Here is a 17,876-nt window from a genome sequence, read left to right as displayed (position 1 = left end):
ACTAAGCTGTTTGGTTTTACATGCTTCTCATGTTTGTGATGTTCATCATTTAATTTAATTATAGTGTATGATTAATATTTAATTTATGCTCACCATTACTGACTCACAGACCTCCTACCCTCACTGGCTCTAGCGATTACTCAGTGGTGGGTTTTTGCTACTCACTTCCTTGTGCATCTGCTCTTTACCCTTCCTCACACAGCGCAGTCACCATCATCTATTTCATTCACACATTTCCGGCCAGGACCGGTTCCAGGTAACTGCAGCAGTGCCCCCCCCCCCCCATAGTATTTAGCACCGATAGCGCGAGAGCCCTTCCAATTTATTGATCCTGTGACAGACTACTCTATGGGCTCCTTGTTCGATAATGGCGCATGTTTTTGCTTTTCAGCCCCATGTAAGCTATCAGGATTTGATATCCATCTCCTCTTTCCTTGTCAGATTATTAGATTTATTGGTACTTATGTCTTTTTCAGACACGTTCACGCATTCGTCCCTGAAGAGTGGTTTGTACCACAAAGCACATCAGTATATCCAGGACGTAGTCATGACTCTATTATATCATGTCTTTTTTATACTCTCACATTTTGACCTGTTACCACCTATTATTTTATTATATGGAGCCATGTATGCTAGTACATGGCATGTGCTGTTTTACCATTTATGTGTTTTTTTTTTTTTTTATTTATGTATAATGACATGTTTTTATGTTGGGGACATATATGACATTTTGCATGACTACTGTTATGTGCTAGGTTCACTCTTTTGACAATAAATACGTTTATACATTTTTACCCAATGGTCTGTCATACGCCCCAAACTTTTCCCTCTTGTTTCTGATTTAGGGATGGAGACCTATATTCTTTGTGTCTCATTTAACCGAATGGCTCTCCTGGGTGAAATCCTGTACATATACGGCTTCGCCCAGGAGAGCCACCAGAGGTTTGCGCGCCCGCTGCGCGGCGGGGGAACCCAATGCGCGTGGGCGCGATCGCCATGGGCTACGTGCAATTGCGTGCACGAGTGGGAGCACAGGGGTTTGTTCAGTGTGCTGTCTGAGGAGAGAAGGACAGATCGTGTCTTTCTATAAAATAGAAAACACAATGTCATCTCCTATAGTTAGTCCCCCCCCCCACACAGTTAGAACACACGTAAGGGACCACAGTTAACCCCTATATCGCCCCCTAGTGTCAACCTCTTCCCTGCCAGTGACATTCACATATTTATAGCACTGATCGCTCTGTGGATGTCAATGATCCCAAAAATGTGTCAAAAGTGTCCGACCTGTAACTTTTGCGCAAACCAATCAATAGACGCTTATTGCGTTTTTTTCACCAAAAATATGTAGAATACACATCGGCCTAAACTGAGGCAACATTTAAAAAAAAAAAATTTGGTATATTTACTATAGCAAAAAGTAAAAGATATTGGGGGATATTTACTAAAGGAAAATCCACTTTGCACTACAAGTGCACAGCAAGCCTGAGGGGGACATGCAAGGAAAATAAAAAACAGCATTTTAGCTTGCACATGATTGGATTATAAAATCAGCAGAGCTTCCCCTTCATTTCAGATCTAGCCCTCAGATTTACGACTGCACTTCCAAGTGCACTTTCAGCGTACTTTCACGTGCACTTGCAGTGCACTTGTAGAGCAAAGTGGATTTGCCATTCATAAATAACCCCCATTGTGTTTTTTCAAAATTGTCGCTTTTTTTGTTTTTGTTTTATAGTGCAAAAAATAAATACTGCCAAAAGAAAGCTCTATTTGTGGGGATAAAAAAAGGACGTCAATTTTGTTTGGGTACAACATCGCAAGACCGCGCAGTTGTCAGTTAAAGCGACGCAGTACCGTATCGCAAAAAATGGCCTGGTCATTGAGCAGCCATATTTTTCTGGTTGAAGTGGTTAAAGTCCCACCCATTCTTTCCTCCATATACAATTGCACCCAAAGCGCACCCAATTTTTCCCAAGCAGCTTCATTGTTTCCAGTAGACTGCATCCCACAATGCAATCCTGCCAACCAACTGAGGTGCATTGCATTGTGGGATGTAAGAGGGCTGTGCTTGTTCTGCTTCTCAGGACTTCTCTATATTTTATGACTGATGTGACATAGAATTGTATGAGCTTGCTGTATTTAGAACTTATATTTAGCATTCCATCACACACAAAAAGACTTGAGTGTAGTAATACGTTTTCCTTTTTAAAACACATTTTATTTTCTTTGGTGTATGCAGGCGGTGTACTGCGTGGAGAAGCTGGGCATTCCCCTGGAGAAAGTTAACCCTAATGGAGGAGCCATAGCCCTTGGGCATCCTCTGGGCTGCACTGGAGCTCGACAGACAGTCACTTTACTGAATGAGCTAAAGAGAACGGGGAAAAGGTATGACATTTTCTAGTCTGAGCTTTCAGCTGTCCACAGAAACACAGATTTTGGTTGAACCACCCACTGTTTACTTATACGTTTTGGGTCTTTGAAGACAAGTTGTCTGAAATTGAGTTCCTAGGCTGGCCATAGATGGTTCGAATCTCGGCCGGTCTTAAGGAGCTGAAAATCTGAGGAAATTTTAAGTATGGAAAAGGATCTGGGGGTCTTGCAGCTTGGAGACTTGGCAATAGCATGCAATGCCAAGCTGCAGCAAGTAAGTTTAGCATGCTATTATCTTGCATTGAAAAGGGCTCTGCCCCTCCAGCACTTGCTTTAGCGCCGGGCAATGGTGGGGGCCGCTGGTTCTGGCTCTAAGCCGTGTGCCGAGAGGTTAAGCCAGCTGCTGATTAGGCATCTGGGAGGATCCTGACAATATGGTCGGAATTCTTTCAGAGCCCGGAGCAGCACTGTGACCCCAGTGGACAGCATAAATTAGCCCGCTGTTGGCTAAAGTGCACTCCTGTGACAAGAGCGAGACTTTGGCCAAACTTTTCTTTTAAATTGGTTGTAAACCCATTACAACCACTTTTGCCTACAGCTAAGCCTAAATTAAGGCTTACCTGTAGGTGCTTGAAATATCTCCCAAACCTCCACAGTTTAGGTGATATTTACAAATGGCGCACTTTAGAAACGGCGAGCGTGCCGTTTGTAAAGGAGATTGTGTAGTGACTGGCCTCGCGCATGCGCGGAAGTAACGTCATCATGGCTCCGGCCAATCACAGTGCCGGAGCCGCGATACCCGGAAGGAAGATAGACGCTTCGTGGAAGAGGGAACAGCGGTGACATTGCAGGCTTCGGTTTCAGGTAAGTGACACATAATGGGCTACTATGCGATGCATAGTAGCCCATTATGCTTTACCTTTGCAGGGAAACAAAGAGGAAGTAAAACCCACCACCAGGGTTTATTTCCTCTTTGAAACGTGCAGTTTGAGTCCTGGTTATTTAATACCGTGTTTCCCTGAAAATAAGCCTGGGCCTTATATTAAGCCTTATATTAATTTTGGCAACAAAAGACACAGTAGGGCTTATTTTCGGGGTAGGTCTTACCATGTAATGCGCTGTCTTCTCTCCCTCTGTCCCTACCTGTCATGAATCCCCAGTGTGAACTGAGTTAGGGCTCTTTTACACGGACGTGTCCGTGTACAGGCTCCGCTTGGCTCGGTGGGGATAGTTCCATCGATCCCCGCTAAGCAGGCAGATGACATGTCTGTCTCTGCAAACTGTGCCGCTCTCCTCTATTGGGGATCGGATGAAGACGGACCGTAAAATCCGTTTTCATCCAATCTGAACCACCAGTCGGATGGAAAATAAGGTTTCCATCCGTCACACTTTAGCGGATCAGAGCGGGTCGGATGTCGGTGGACATGTCACCGCTGACATCTGTCGCTCCATAGACCTGTATGGAGCGTCCATTCAGGTCCGCCTAAAAAACTGACGGGTGGAAATGAACGGTCCGCCTGTGTGAAAGGGGCCCTAAAAATGCTTGGAAAAATCCTATAATCCACTCTATTACAGTAGTATATAATGTACAATCTGTGTGTTCCTGTAATATAATTGTGCCATATAACTTCATTACAGCTCCGCTCTGCGCTTCTGTGACCCGCCAGAGCTCTCTTTGCCTGCATTTATATTACAGAAACATACACATTGTACATTATATTCTACTGTGAAAGAGGATTATAGGATTTTAAAAGCATGTTAAACTAGGGCTTATTTTTGGGGTAGGGCTTATATTTCAGCCCTCCTGGAAAATAACGCTAGGTCACTCAAAATCCGGTGCAGCTGTGCATGGTAGCCAATTGCCTTTTAACTTCAGCTTGTTCAGTTTTGTTTTGGTAATAAAACCTGGAAGCTGATTGGTTTGTATGCAGAGCTTCACCAGATGTTGCAAATAACCCCCACTGCGTCAAGCTGAACAGTGCTTCCTGGGGGAAATGTAAGAGAATCTGGGAGACCAGATCAGAACCATTCTGACTGGTCCCCTATCATCAGTGGCAAGCTGTCAGCCCAGATTGAGAGCAGGGAGTCCAGGAGTGTAGGCTGCTGGCTCTCAAATGGCAGGGTGTTTTTAATGGTGTTACCATCACCAGGAACTATTCCAGGAATCAATTTATTACAGATTGTGAGCTGGAAGTTTTGCTTTGTAATCATAGTACAAAACTAAATTTGTGCTTTATTTTGGACTATGAAGAATTTAAAACGTAATATGCAGGAGGTCTTGGAGCTGGGACACGTAGCAGGTTTTTCTCACCTATGGAATTACCCTAAAAATGTTAAGCTGAACTCTGTGATAAGCCTATTGGTGTCCTTTGTGTATTTCTTTCAGATCTGTAAAACTTTCACTGTTCAGGAGTTTCCAGTAATAAAGATTTCAGCTCTCTCTCCTTGTGCAGGGTGACTGATTTTGCATCTACCCTTCCTGTAGTTTCTCAAGGCAGTCTGTAGTGGGCAGGCCTGCTGCGTTCTTTGTACAGGCTATGGGTAGCACAGTGATGGTGTAACAACAATTTTTACAGAGAAGCATCTGGGAAATTGATGCATACAAGATTTACAGTGCTCAGCATAAATAATGCGTAACCCCTTTTTGAAAGTAAGATTTTAATCAATATCTCAATGAACACAAGAACAACTTCGAATTTTTTTTTAGGTTATTACATGATGAAAGTAAGGTTAATAATATAACCTGGATTACAAAATCTTCAGTTTTACTCGAATTAGTTAATGCAAAAATGAATACACCCCACAACAAAACCTACTGCATCTAGGGGCAGATCCACAAAGAAATTACGCCGGCGTATCTATTGATATGCCGGCGTAATTTCAAAATTCCCGTGTTGTATCTTTGTTTTGTATCCACAAAACAAGATACGACGGCATCTTGGCTAGATCCGACAGGCGTACGTCTTCGTACGCCGTCGGATCGAAGTTGCAATTGGCCGCTAGGTGGCGTTCCCGTCGAAATCTGCGTCGAGTATGCAAATTAGCTATTTACGGCAATCCACGAACGTACGTCGGCCCGGCACATTTTTTTTCGTCGTTTGCGTTCGGCTTTTTCCGGCGTATAGTTAAAGCTGCTATACTGAGGCGTACTCAATGTTAAGTATGGCCGTCCTTCCCGCGTACAATTTTTAATTTTTTACGTCGTTTGCCTAAGTTGTTCGCGAATAGGAATTTGCGTAGAATGACGTCACCGTCGTAAGCATTGGCGGGTTCCGGTTTAATTTCGAACATGCGCACTGGGATACCCCAGGGACGGCGCATGCGCAGTTCCAAAAAAACGTTGTTTACGTCGGGTCATGACGTATTAACAAAAAACATGCCCCCAACACAGCCATTTAAATTCCGCGCCCTTACGCCGCGATAGATACACTACGCCGCCGTAACTTATGGCGCAGATTTGTGGTGGATTCAAACTAAAAAAGATAAGTTACGGCGGCGTAGCGTACCTTAGATACGCTGCGCCCGTGCAGATGTCTGTGGATCTGCCCCTTAGTATTTTGTATGGCCTCCGTGATTTGTAAGAACAGCACCAAGTCTTCTAGGCATGGAATGAACAAGTTTGTGACATATTGCAACATCTATCTTTTTCCATTCTTCAAGAATGGCCTCTTTTAGAGCCTGGATGCTGGATGGAGAGTAATGCTCAACTTGTCTCTTCAGAATTCCACATAGGTGTTTGATTGGGTTTGGCACTGTATATCCTTTGTGTCTGTTGGCTTTTAAGAAGCCAGTGTCTCTGAGTTTAGTGGTATCCATGTAAGGACCAATCTTTTAAATCGGTATTTTGCATGTTCTTTTATCAAAATATCATGATTACAACATATGCTTCTTATTTTGCAGGGGCCTAGGTGTTGTGTCAATGTGTATAGGTACTGGAATGGGAGCAGCTGCTGTGTTTGAATATCCTGGAATTTAAATAGTTACCACCTGACTCTATGCTGGAAACACAAAACGATGGTTAAATTGTCTTTTTTTTTTTCTGTGCAACCTGCTTTTCTGTGATTTTTTTTTTTTTTTTTTTTTTTTTCTAATACTAATAATTTCAGTGCTAAGATAAGCTAGCCACCAAGAACCCCATATACATGGAGCTGGTATGTTTTCCTTTTGCATACCTGGTGTTCAATATTCTTCAATAAGAAGATATAATAATGTTGTTATGTTACCTGGCAACCAACCAACAAGTAGCACAAATGGTGTGAATATGTCTTTGGTAGAAAGTATTAGATTGTAAGTTGCCTTGGGTAAAAGTGTTACTGAAAATTCCATTGTAAATGTATCCACTAAAAATGTGTGTTCATAGAATATTTTCATATTTGGTCCATCAGGTGGCGCAGCGCTTATTTCTATGGGCACTAAATGCTGCACTCTGTAGAAAAGCATGTTGATCATTACCTAACTTTATATGCTTTCTCTAGAATCAAGTTAATTTTGAAATATGTAATCCAATATTGTGGATCCCTTAACACCTTAAACACTGATATCTATATATTATGCTTACATGATGCAGCTTTCATTACTTTCAATGAAATTACGTTGTAATTCTATACTGGTTGCAAAATAACCACTCATTTTATCAATGTACATGTTACTTAATTTATAAATGTATTTGTAATAAAAAAGCTTTTGTTCTCTGTTGCATATTAACAGAAAAATAATTAATTTAAAGATCTGGGACCTTTTTTAACATATGTACATGGTTTTTGCAAAATAAGAAAATTGTATTTCTTAATGTAAATGCATTTTTAGGTAATGTCTGTAAAGGGGATGTACAAATATAACATGCAAGATTAAACCTATTTCTGCTTTATAACCAATGAAAATGTAACTCTTCTAATGAACGCTCTATTAATAATAAACAAGTTTACAACAAAGGATAAGAAATATCATGTTCCATTTTTGGTCTTGTATGTTTTTTTTTTTTTTTTACCTCCAGAAATATGACAGCAGAGGAAATCTGACATTACATTTGCCCAAAAATCTTAAACATGTACAATAGATCAGTAAGGAAACAAATATCTTCATAGTACACTTATTTGTAGACTTTTTATTCTTTATTTTACCAGTACTAGAACCTTACTGTAAAGTACAGTGCCTTGAAAAAGTATCCATACTTCTTGAAATTTTCCACATTTTGTGATGTTACAACCAAAAACATGAATGTATTATACAGTGGAACCTCGGATTGCGAGTAACGCGGTTACCAAACGGTTCGCAATACGAGCACTTTTTAATGAAAAATCCTAACTCGGTTTGCGAGTGTTGTCTGGCAAAACGAGCAGGATTCAGGACAAAGCGATGTGCAGTACCACGTTTGGCCTGAGGTGGGGGGAGCCAGAGTTGATCGCAGCCAAGCAGAGCCGATCAGCGCTGTTCAGTAATGCTTGGAAAGACACAAAAATACTCAGATCCTGAACCTTTCCAAGGTTTGCTGAGGTGTCCTCGGGCCTTTCCGGCCGTTTCCGAGGCTCTCCGTTCCCCCCCCCCCCCACCTCTGGCCGCATGCGGTATTGCATGCCATTTAAGTCAATGCGGAACAAATTATTCTAGTTTCCATTGACTTCAATGGGGAAATTAGCTTTGATATGCAAGTACTTTGGAGTACGAGCATTCTCCTGGAACGGATTATTCTTGTAATCCGAGGTTCCACTGTAATAGGATCTTTATAACAGCTTACCTGTAAAATCCTTTTCTTGGAGTACATCAGGGGACACAGAGCACTAAAACAATTACTATATGGGTTATATGCCCACCTTCAGGTGATAGACACTGGCATAATCAAGACAGGAAGTCCTCCCCTACATAACCCCTCCCATACCGGGAATACCTCCATTTTGTAGCAAAGCAATATATATATATATATATATATATATATATATATATATATATATATATACATATATATATACATTTCCCAGTAAGAGGGGAGGGACCTCCTGTGTCCCGTGATGTACTCCAAGAAAAGGATTTTACAGGTGAGCTGTTATAAAAATCCTATTTTCTTTATCGTACATCATGGAACACATAGCACTATAACAATTACTATATGGGATGTCCCAAAGCAATGCCATCTGAGGGGAGGGAGACAAAAAAAAGCAGACCACTGTCAGACGTGAGGACCTATACTGCTGCCTGCAGAACACTGCGCCCAAAGGCGGCATCCTCTTGCTGACCTACATTCACCTGGTAGAATTTCGTAAATGTTTGCAAACCTGAGCCATGGAGGCTTGGTGACACACTGCCAATGAAGCACTAACTGCTCTGGTAGAGTGCGCTCTAGGACGAAAAGGTGGAATCTTCCCCCTTAAATCATAAGCCTGAAAAATGACCTGACGAATCCATCTAGAAATTGTTGATTTTGATGCCTGCACTCTTCTGGGTTATTTTGGCAACACAAAGTGTTTTCCGTATCTGGGCATTTGCTTCCAGGTAGAAATTAACTGCCCTTACTACATCAAGAGAATGTAATAATTATTCTGCAGAACATGGTTCTGGAAAAACAAAGGCAGGGAAATATCCTGGTTCATATGAAAACTGTATACTACCTTAGACAAAAAGGACGGGCGAGGACGTAACATCACCTTGTCCCTATGAACCACTAAGAATGGCTCTTTATAAGAAAATTCTATCTTGTATCCCAGAGATACTGGGGAGATGACCTCCCGCTAGGCACCTGCAAACTGCAGAGGCCTTCCCACCACTCGATCAAGCGGGGGCGCCCCTTCATAAGGAGGACTTGGGGCTCTGCTTTGCATATTTCTGCCCCTAGGACTTTTTCTGGCCCTAAGCTTGGTTCTGAGGCCTTCCCCTTGTAGCTGATGGCGGAGGCCTGGAGGCTGTTGCCCCGGGCGACGAAGAAGCAGAACGCTTAAATGAAGGACGCCTACTCCTTTTCACTGGAAGAAGGGTACTCTTTCCACCTGAGATTTTCTGGATGTACTTATCCAAGTCATCCCCAAACAATTGTTCCTCATGAAAGGGAAAACCAGTCAGCAGCTTTTTACAAGGCAACTCTGCTGGCCAATGCTTAAGCCATAGAACTATCCACATGTGTACTAACATGAGGGCAAGGCAAGGCAAGACGTTTGATGAATAGAATCTTTAATCGCGTCAATCGCAAAACAAAGGGCCCTAGGCAGCTCTGCCAGGTCTGGGACCTCTTCCCCTTTGACGACCTGCTTCACTTTGTCTTTAAGGGATTGACAGACGCCAATTGCCGCTACAGGCTGTGCCACAGCACCAGCCATAGCAAATGAGGCTTTAAGCAATGACTCCAGCCTCTTATCTGCTGGATCCTTAAACACTTGAACATTTGTCTACCGGACAAGTAAGACTTTTATTCAGGGGCGAGACAGCAGCGTCTACTGCTGGCACACACCATTTCTTGAAATGTATCCTCCAAAGGATAAATTTGAGAGAATCTCTTAGGAGGAATAAAATGCCTGTCTGGATGATCCCAGTCAGCATAAATAAGCTGTTCCAGCAACGGGTGTATAGCAAAAGCGTGTGAACCTTGAGGCGGCTTTAAAGTGGATTTTTTTTTTTTTTTTTATGATGCCACAATGTGTAGTATAGGATTTCCTATCATATGTGCCCAGTCTTGCCACAAAGAGTTAATCCAGCTCTGAACAATCCTCTTCTTCTTTTTTTTCAGTGAGATAAACCACAAACAGGAGAAAACTTTTGTCCGTTCTTCCCCCTTGCTGTGAATGACAGGTTATTTACATATCTCATGCACTAGCCTAAGACGGGCATTATTTTTTAATTCCCACTCCTTTTCTGAAGTCATGTGGTTACTTTTCTGGATTTTGACTGGATGTTAGTGATCATAGCAGAATTCATTATAAGGAATACACAGGAAAAAATGCATGCTGACAAGGGGAGTGTAGAGGTGGGCGCGGGAGTCTACTGACATCCCGACTCCACCCACCGAGCTCCAGACAACAGATCCACCCACAGAATCTTCAGTTTTTCAGTTCTTATAACAGACAGAGGGGAGGCATTTGACAGGTAAGGATACATGCAGGAGGCATATATATCCTTATAGATCAGCACTATGGCAGTAGTTTAGAAAAGAATGAGAGTGGGTTTACATCCACTTTAAAGAACCCAAAGAGGAGAACTGACTTCAGCCGTCTCTGTCAGGGATAACTTATATCCAAACCGCACTGTCTCAGTGAGAGATTGAATCAGCAATCTATGAGACTGCGAAGTTGTGAAGGGCTTCTCTAGAACTGAGTCCTCAAATGAGGAACCATCATCCTGCCCTTCTACAGGGTCTCCTAAGGGCACATCTGAATCCCTTACCCATTCCTGATCTGCAGAAGACGTTCCCAGAACAGGGGAATTGGACATGTCACGCTTCTTCTCAGCCTGGGAGTAGGATGCAAACAGGCTAGCTATCTTTCCCTCTAAAATGTCCAAAGCCGTAGCCAAGTCAACCTTAGTGATGTATGCAGAGGCTAGAGTGTTGGAGGTAGATACAGTGCCTGACAAGCCTAATGGCTCAGCTTGGTCAGCCGTTTCAGGACTTTCAGGGGAAGATGGTACTGTGGAGGTGCGACTAGGATCCCCAGACCCTGACCGCTTTGCTTTTGCGCTCCTCCCTGTTTTAGCCCCTCTCTTCTACAGGAATACATAGTCCTAAGCACAAAGCAGAGGTACTGTCAATCATGCATCTATTGCTGTGCTCAGTCTTGGCAATGATTAATATGTCACTGTTAATGCCACAGCCAGATGCTGAGTAGGTGGATCTTGAAATGCCTGTGCCCATCAACCAGCACTTACATGCCCCTGGATCAGTGTCCCTCCGTCAGCCACCATCTACTCACACAGCCTGAACATTTAAGAGAAGGCGCCAAGAGAAAATGTGCACACCGGTGGCGCAGAGTCCTGCCCTCCTGTGACGTCCTCGCTGTTCAATATTATGAAAGGAGGGGTAACTCGCACACGACGATTCGCAACATGAATCCGGGTGCATAGCAGAAGGGTCCCAGCTAATGCCCAACATTTTATGGCAGATGGAGCCCCTAAATTCTCCACCCTTTTAGGCGGCTGACGACCAGAGCAGGAAGTCAGAACTCATCCACAAGCACTGCTGACACATCCATCCACTCAGGCAGGCATGGGATGTTGACACAGGTATGTCTATACACAGCCTCCAGTGGAAAAAAAAAACAGCTATACACAGCCTCCAGTGGTAAAAAAAAAAAAAACAGGCAGACCACATCTACTCATTAGAAGTCCACAGGAGATTCCCAAGATCTTCTTAAAGTGGAGTTCCACCCATAAATATAACATTACATCAGTAGTTTTAAAAAAATGTCATTAGTCCTTTACGAATTTTTTTTTTTTTTTTAGATGCCTTCAAAGTGTTGTTGCTAGGCAGAATAGTTAATATTCCCACTTCCTGCACCTAGGTGCTTAATGCTTCCTAACCTACACCGCACAGACTCCTGGGAATGTAGTGGGTGTAACTTTCCAGGAGTCTGTGCACTCCCCAGTCTCAAAGAATCATGTGACTTGGACAGCACAGGTGCTGAAACCTGATATGACACTGCTTGTGCAGCACTGAGCATGTGCGAGATCTGCAAGGCTGAAATCCAGGAAGTCATACAGTCTGGCTTCATAATGCCCACACTTAAGATGGCCCCAGTCAATTTCTATTTTATAAAGTGTCTAAATGCTGTAACAACCTAACAAAACTGACCTTAGTTTACAGACTAACTTTACTAGAATACATTAAGCTTGTGTATTACAGGGGTTTTTATATTTAAAAAGTGAAATTGTGGCCGGAACTCCGCTTTAACTTACCATTCCCGCCGAAGGGTACTGCTGGAACATCACAGCGACCCAATCTTCATCCATAAAAGGGTCCCCTTTGTATGTAGGGTCCACTGTCTTGGACCTGCATAGCGCCCTGCCAGAGCAAAACCTGTGGTATAGGAATGTGACCAAGGTGCTGGATCCCAGAGCCCAGCTCTCCTGAGAGAAGCGTTACAGGCAAAATCTTGTTCTTCTGTACCAAGGCTCAGGTACCATTCACTTTAGCCTTTGTTTCTGGCTCTTTGAATGGATCTGATAGCGTAGCTCCTTGACCCTTTCCAGGCCATCTATGGAGTACTTTTTAGCACAATATTAACTGTGACCAACACCTTTTTAGACACTGGCGAAAAAACTGAGCTATTCCCGGTATGGGAGGGGTTATATAGGGGGGGACTTCCTGACTTGATTATGCCAGTGTCTGTCACCTGAAGGTGGGCGTATAACCCATATAGTAATTGTTATAGTGCTCTGTGTCCCGTGATGTATGATAAAAAAAATTGGGATTTTATGTGATAGACCAACACAAAGTGGCACATAATTGTAAAGTGGAGGGGAAATGATAAATGGTTTTCATTTTTTTTTTAATAAATACTGTATCTGAAAAGTGTGGCATGCATTTGTATTCAGCCCACTTTACTCTGATACCCCCAACTATAAAATCTATTGGAACCAAATTGCCTTCAGAAGTCACCTAATTAGTAAATAGTGTCCAAATGTGTGTAATTTAATCTCGTTATAAATACAGCTGTTCTGTGAAGCCCTCAGATATTTGTTAGAGAACGTTTCGTGAACAAACAGAATCGTGAAGGCCAGGGAACACACCAGGCAGGTCATGGATAAAGTTGGGGAGACGTTTTAAAGCATGGTTAAATTATAAAAAAAATATCCAGAGCTTTCACCTTTGCACGGAGCACTGTTCAATCCATCATGCTGAAATGGAAAGAGTATGGCACAACTGCAAACCTACCAAGACCTTCATTTTTAGGAGTGGCTTACGTGGGCATACTTCCTGTCATCCTGCCCATCATTCTTGGGGAGACATCTGCTGTGGCTAGCCTACAGAGCGGAACAGCTAGAGATTGGAGCGGCTGTCTCTGTGTGCACCCCCAGCCACGCAGTGACGTCGCTGGGGGAGGGGGCGTTCAATGCCTGACGTGTTCCAGTTCTTCTCTCTCTGTTTCTAACTCTTGCCTGTTGCCCAAACCTATGAACTTTTTGGACGTTATATACGATCCGTGGTGTGCTGGCGAATATGTTCATGTGATTGATTTTTACAGTACACAGCTGGTGATAGCTTCAGTGCCTATTTTTGAGCTGTTTCCCCAGGAAGGTGTGCGATTGGAATATTTATTAGACTGTTGCCAAAACCTGACATGCTCTGTACTAATGGAGGTTTTTCTGGGGGGGTCTGTACTAATGGAGGGTGGTGGTTTGTCCGGTGGGGGTCTGTACTAATGGAGGGGGTGGTTTGTGCGGGTGGTTCTGTACTAATGGAGGGGGTGGTTTGTCCTGGGGGGGGTCTGTACTAAAGGAGGAGGGGTGATTTCGGGGGTCTGTACTAATGGAGAGGGGGTGGTTTGTCCGGGGGGAGGTCTGTACTAATGGAGAGGGGGTGATTTGTCTGGGGGAGGTCTGTACTAATAGAGAGGGTGTGGTTTATCTGGGGGGGTCTGTATTAATGGAGAGGGGGTGGTTTGTCCGGGGGGAGGTCTGTACTAATGGAAAGGGGGTGGTTTGTCCCGGGGGTCTGTACTAATGTAGGGGGGGTGATTTGTCCGGGGGGGTCTGTACTAATGGAGAGGGGGGGGGAGTCTGTCCAGAGGGGTCTAATGGAGGGGGGGTGCTTTGTCTGGGGTGTCTGTACTAATGGAGGGGGGGTGATTTTTAAAAGAAATCTCACTAAAAATGAGTTACTAATAGAATTCACCTCCGTAATATCTCTAAAATTCGCCCATTTTTAACAAATGAAACCACCAAGCTCCTGATTTGTTCCCTCGTTATCTCTCGCCTTGACTATTGCAACTCCCTTCTCATTGGCCTGACTCTCCATAGGCTATCCCCTCTTCAGTCTATCATGAATGCTGCTGCCAGACTTATCCACCGAATTAAATTAAAAAAACTAACCACAACTTACAAAGCCATTTACAACTCTGCCCCGAGCTACAGCACCAATCTTGTCTCCAAACATATCCCAAATTGTCCTCTCCGCTCTTCTCAAGACCTGTCAAGCTCTCTCTCCTCCTCCCATGCTTGTCTCCAGGATTTCTCCAGAGCCTCTCCCATCCTCTGGAATTTGCTACCTTAACCTGTCCGACTATCCCCTACTCTTGCTTCCTTCAGGCGATCCCTGAAAACTCTTCTTTTCAGGGAAGCCTATCACGTCTACAACTAATCTTTTACCACTTCCATTAGCTCATTCCCCACAGTTACAACCTTTTGTACCACCTGCCCCACCCTATTCGATTGTAAGCTCTTCTGAGCAGGGCCCTCTTAATCATCTTGTATTTTATTGTATTATAACTGTATTGTCTCCCTTTTATATTGTAAAGCGCTGTGTAAACTGTTGGCGCTATATAAATGCTGTATAATAATAATAATAATAATGTGACACATAAAAATTGTCCATCCAAACATGTGACCTGTGCACCCAATTGCAGAGTGAAAATGTTCCAGTATAATAGAAAAAACAGAGCATGTCTCCCAAAGAGGAAAAGGACGCTATATACAGTATGAGTACACCCCTCACATTTTTGTAAATATTTTATTATATCTTTTCATGTGACAACACTGAAGAAATTAAACTTTGTTACAATGTAAAGTATTAAGTGTACATCTTGTATAACAGTGTAAATTTGCTGCCCCCTCAAAATAACTCAACACACAGCCATTAATGTCTAAACTGCTGGAAACAAAAGTGAGTACACCCCTAAGTGAAAATTTCCAGATTGGGCCAAATTACCAATTTTCCTTCCCCGGTGTCATGTGACTGACTCGTTAGTGTTACAAGGTCTCAGGTGTGAATGGGGAGCAGGTGTGTTAAATTTGATGTTATCGCTCTCACTCCCTCATACTGGTCACTGGAAGTTCAACATGGCACCTCATGGCAAAAAACTCTCTGAGGATGTGAAAAAAATTATTGTTGCACTACATAATCTGACCTAGGCTATAAGAAGATTGCCAAGACCCTAAAACTGAGCTGCAGCATAGGTGGCTAAGACCATACAGCAGTTTAACGGGACAGGTTCCACTCAGAACAGGCCTCGCCATGGTCGACCAAAGAAGTTTAGTACACGTGCTTAGCATCATATCTAGAGGTTGTCTTTGGGAAATAGACGTATGAGTGCTGCCAGTATTGCTGCAGAGGTTGAAGGGTGGGGGGTCAACTTGTCAGTGCTCAGACCATACCCTGCACACTGCATCAAATTGGTCTGCATGGCTGTCGTCCCAGATGAGTCTCTTCTAAAGATGATGCACAAGAAAGCCTGCAGTTTGCTAAAGACAAGCAGACTATGGACATTAATAGAACCATGTCCTGTTGTCTGATGAGATCTAGATAAACGTATTTGGTTCAAATAATGTCAAGCATGTGTGGTGGCAACCAGGCGACCAAGTGTGTGTTGCCTACAGTCAAGCATGGTGGTGGGAGTGTCATGGTCTGGGGCTGCATAAGTGCTGGGGAGCTACAGTTCATTGAGGGAACCATGAATGCCAACATGTACTGTGACATACTGAAGCAGAGCATGATCCCCTCCCTTCAGAGACTGGGCGGCAGGGCAGTTTTTCAACATGATAACAACCCCAAACACACCTCCAAGACGACTACTACCTTGCTAAAGAAGCTGAGGGTAAAGGCGATGGACTGGCCAAGCATGTCTCCAGACCTAAACCCTATTGAGCATCTGTGGGGCATCCTCCAACGGAAGGTAGAGGAGCACAAGGCCTCTAACATCCACCAGCCCTGTGATGTCATCATGTGAAAGAGAACTCCAGTGGCAACCTGTGAAGCTCTGGTGAACTCCATGCCCAAGAGGGTTAAGGTAGTGCTGGAAAATAATGGTGGCCACACAAAATATTGACACTTGTATTTACTTTTGTTGCCAGTGGTTAAGACATTAATGGCTGTGTGTTGAGTTAATTTGAGTGGACAGCAAATGTACACTCACTGTAGCAAAGTGTAATTTCTTCAGTGTTGTCGCATGAAAATATATAATGAAATATTTACAAAAATGTAAGGGGTGTACTCATATTTGTGAGATACTGTATATCCACCACGTATGCAAAATGGAGCTCCAAAAGCCGTTTACCAAAAGGTTATGACCCTATGATTAGGAGCGGTCATTTTGCACACGTGGTGGATATATATAGCGTAATTTTCCTCTTTGGATATATATAGCGTGATTTTATGAGGTGGACCTGTATACCATAGTTTGTAGATGCTATAACCTGAGGCTCCGTTCACATATGCTGTGGTCGCGGTTTACAGCATGAGATTCGGTGCGTCCCTGTTCACCGATTCAGCTGTGAATGAGGTCCAAATTTTTGCCTGAATTCACACCTGAATCGAAACCAAAAACGCACAGGACCCCGGAGCTGTGTGAACCGGCTCCATTGAGAGCTGGTCACACCCTCCTGTCATGCGAATTGGTTGCGGTGAAACCCTCAACCAATTTGCATGTGAGAACCTGGCCTTAACAAAAAATCAACCTACACTTATTGTAGGGCTGCGCATCTTCACCGGTCTCACGATTCGATGCGATTACGATTATCAAGTCCACGATTCGGTTCAGTTCCGCGATGCATCACGATTGCAGCGCAAGTGCCCATGGCTCTCCCCCCAAAATACTAAAGGAGATGATCAGAGACTGCAGAGGTGGTACAGGAGATGATCAGAGACTGTGGGCATAGTACAGGAGATGATCAGAGACTGCAGGCATAGTACATGAGATGATCAGAGACTGCGGGCATAGTACAGTAGACGATCAGAGACTGCGGGCATAGTACATGAGATGATCAGAGACTGCGGGCATAGTACAGGAGATGATCAGAGACTGCAGACAAAGTACAGGAGATGATGAGAGACTGCGGATATAGTACAGGAGATGATCAGAGACTGCGGACATAGTACAGGAGATGATCAGAGACTGCGGGCATAGTACAGGAGATGATCAGAGACTGCGGGCATAGTACAGGAGATGATGAGAGACTGCAGACAAAGTACAGGAGATGATGAGAGACTGCGGATATAGTACAGGAGATGATCAGAGACTGCGGGCATAGTACAGGAGATGATCAGAGACTGCGGACATGCTACAGGAGATGATCAGAGACTGCAGACATGCTACAGGAGATGATCAGAGACTGCAGACATGCTACAGGAGATGATCAGAGACTGCAGACATGCTACAGGAGATGATCAGAGACTGCAGACATGCTACAGGAGATGATCAGAGACTCCTGTGTACAGGAGATGGTCTATATTTCTCCTCCATACAGCCCAGTCCCTGCCTGCAGTGACAATGACTTATCACAGGTGACACATCAGATTCCACTACATGCCCGTACCCCCCCTGTGTCCCCGGATCACAGCACCCCCTCCTCCTCTGTACTTACATGCTGTTCTGCGCACA

At 43.7% G+C, this 17,876-nt stretch overlaps 1 protein-coding gene across 1 annotated transcript in view; it reads left to right on the top strand.

Moving 5' to 3' along the window:
- ACAA1 (acetyl-CoA acyltransferase 1) overlaps nucleotides 1-7,308 on the top strand; it is a 58,354-nt gene extending 51,046 nt beyond the window's left edge. The window contains exons 11-12 of the mRNA XM_040353382.1: nucleotides 2,237-2,382; nucleotides 6,268-7,308. Of these exons, the coding sequence (XP_040209316.1) occupies nucleotides 2,237-2,382; nucleotides 6,268-6,343 (222 nt within the window). The 3' untranslated portion in view covers nucleotides 6,344-7,308. The remainder of the gene's footprint in view (nucleotides 1-2,236; nucleotides 2,383-6,267) is intronic.
- Nucleotides 7,309-17,876: the final 10,568 nt, after the last annotated feature.

Source organism: Rana temporaria, chromosome 5, assembly GCF_905171775.1.
Source record: "Rana temporaria chromosome 5, aRanTem1.1, whole genome shotgun sequence".
Classification (NCBI taxonomy): domain Eukaryota; kingdom Metazoa; phylum Chordata; class Amphibia; order Anura; family Ranidae; genus Rana; species Rana temporaria.
Note: the sequence above shows the minus strand (reverse complement) of the source record. Positions and strands in the feature narration are given on the sequence as shown.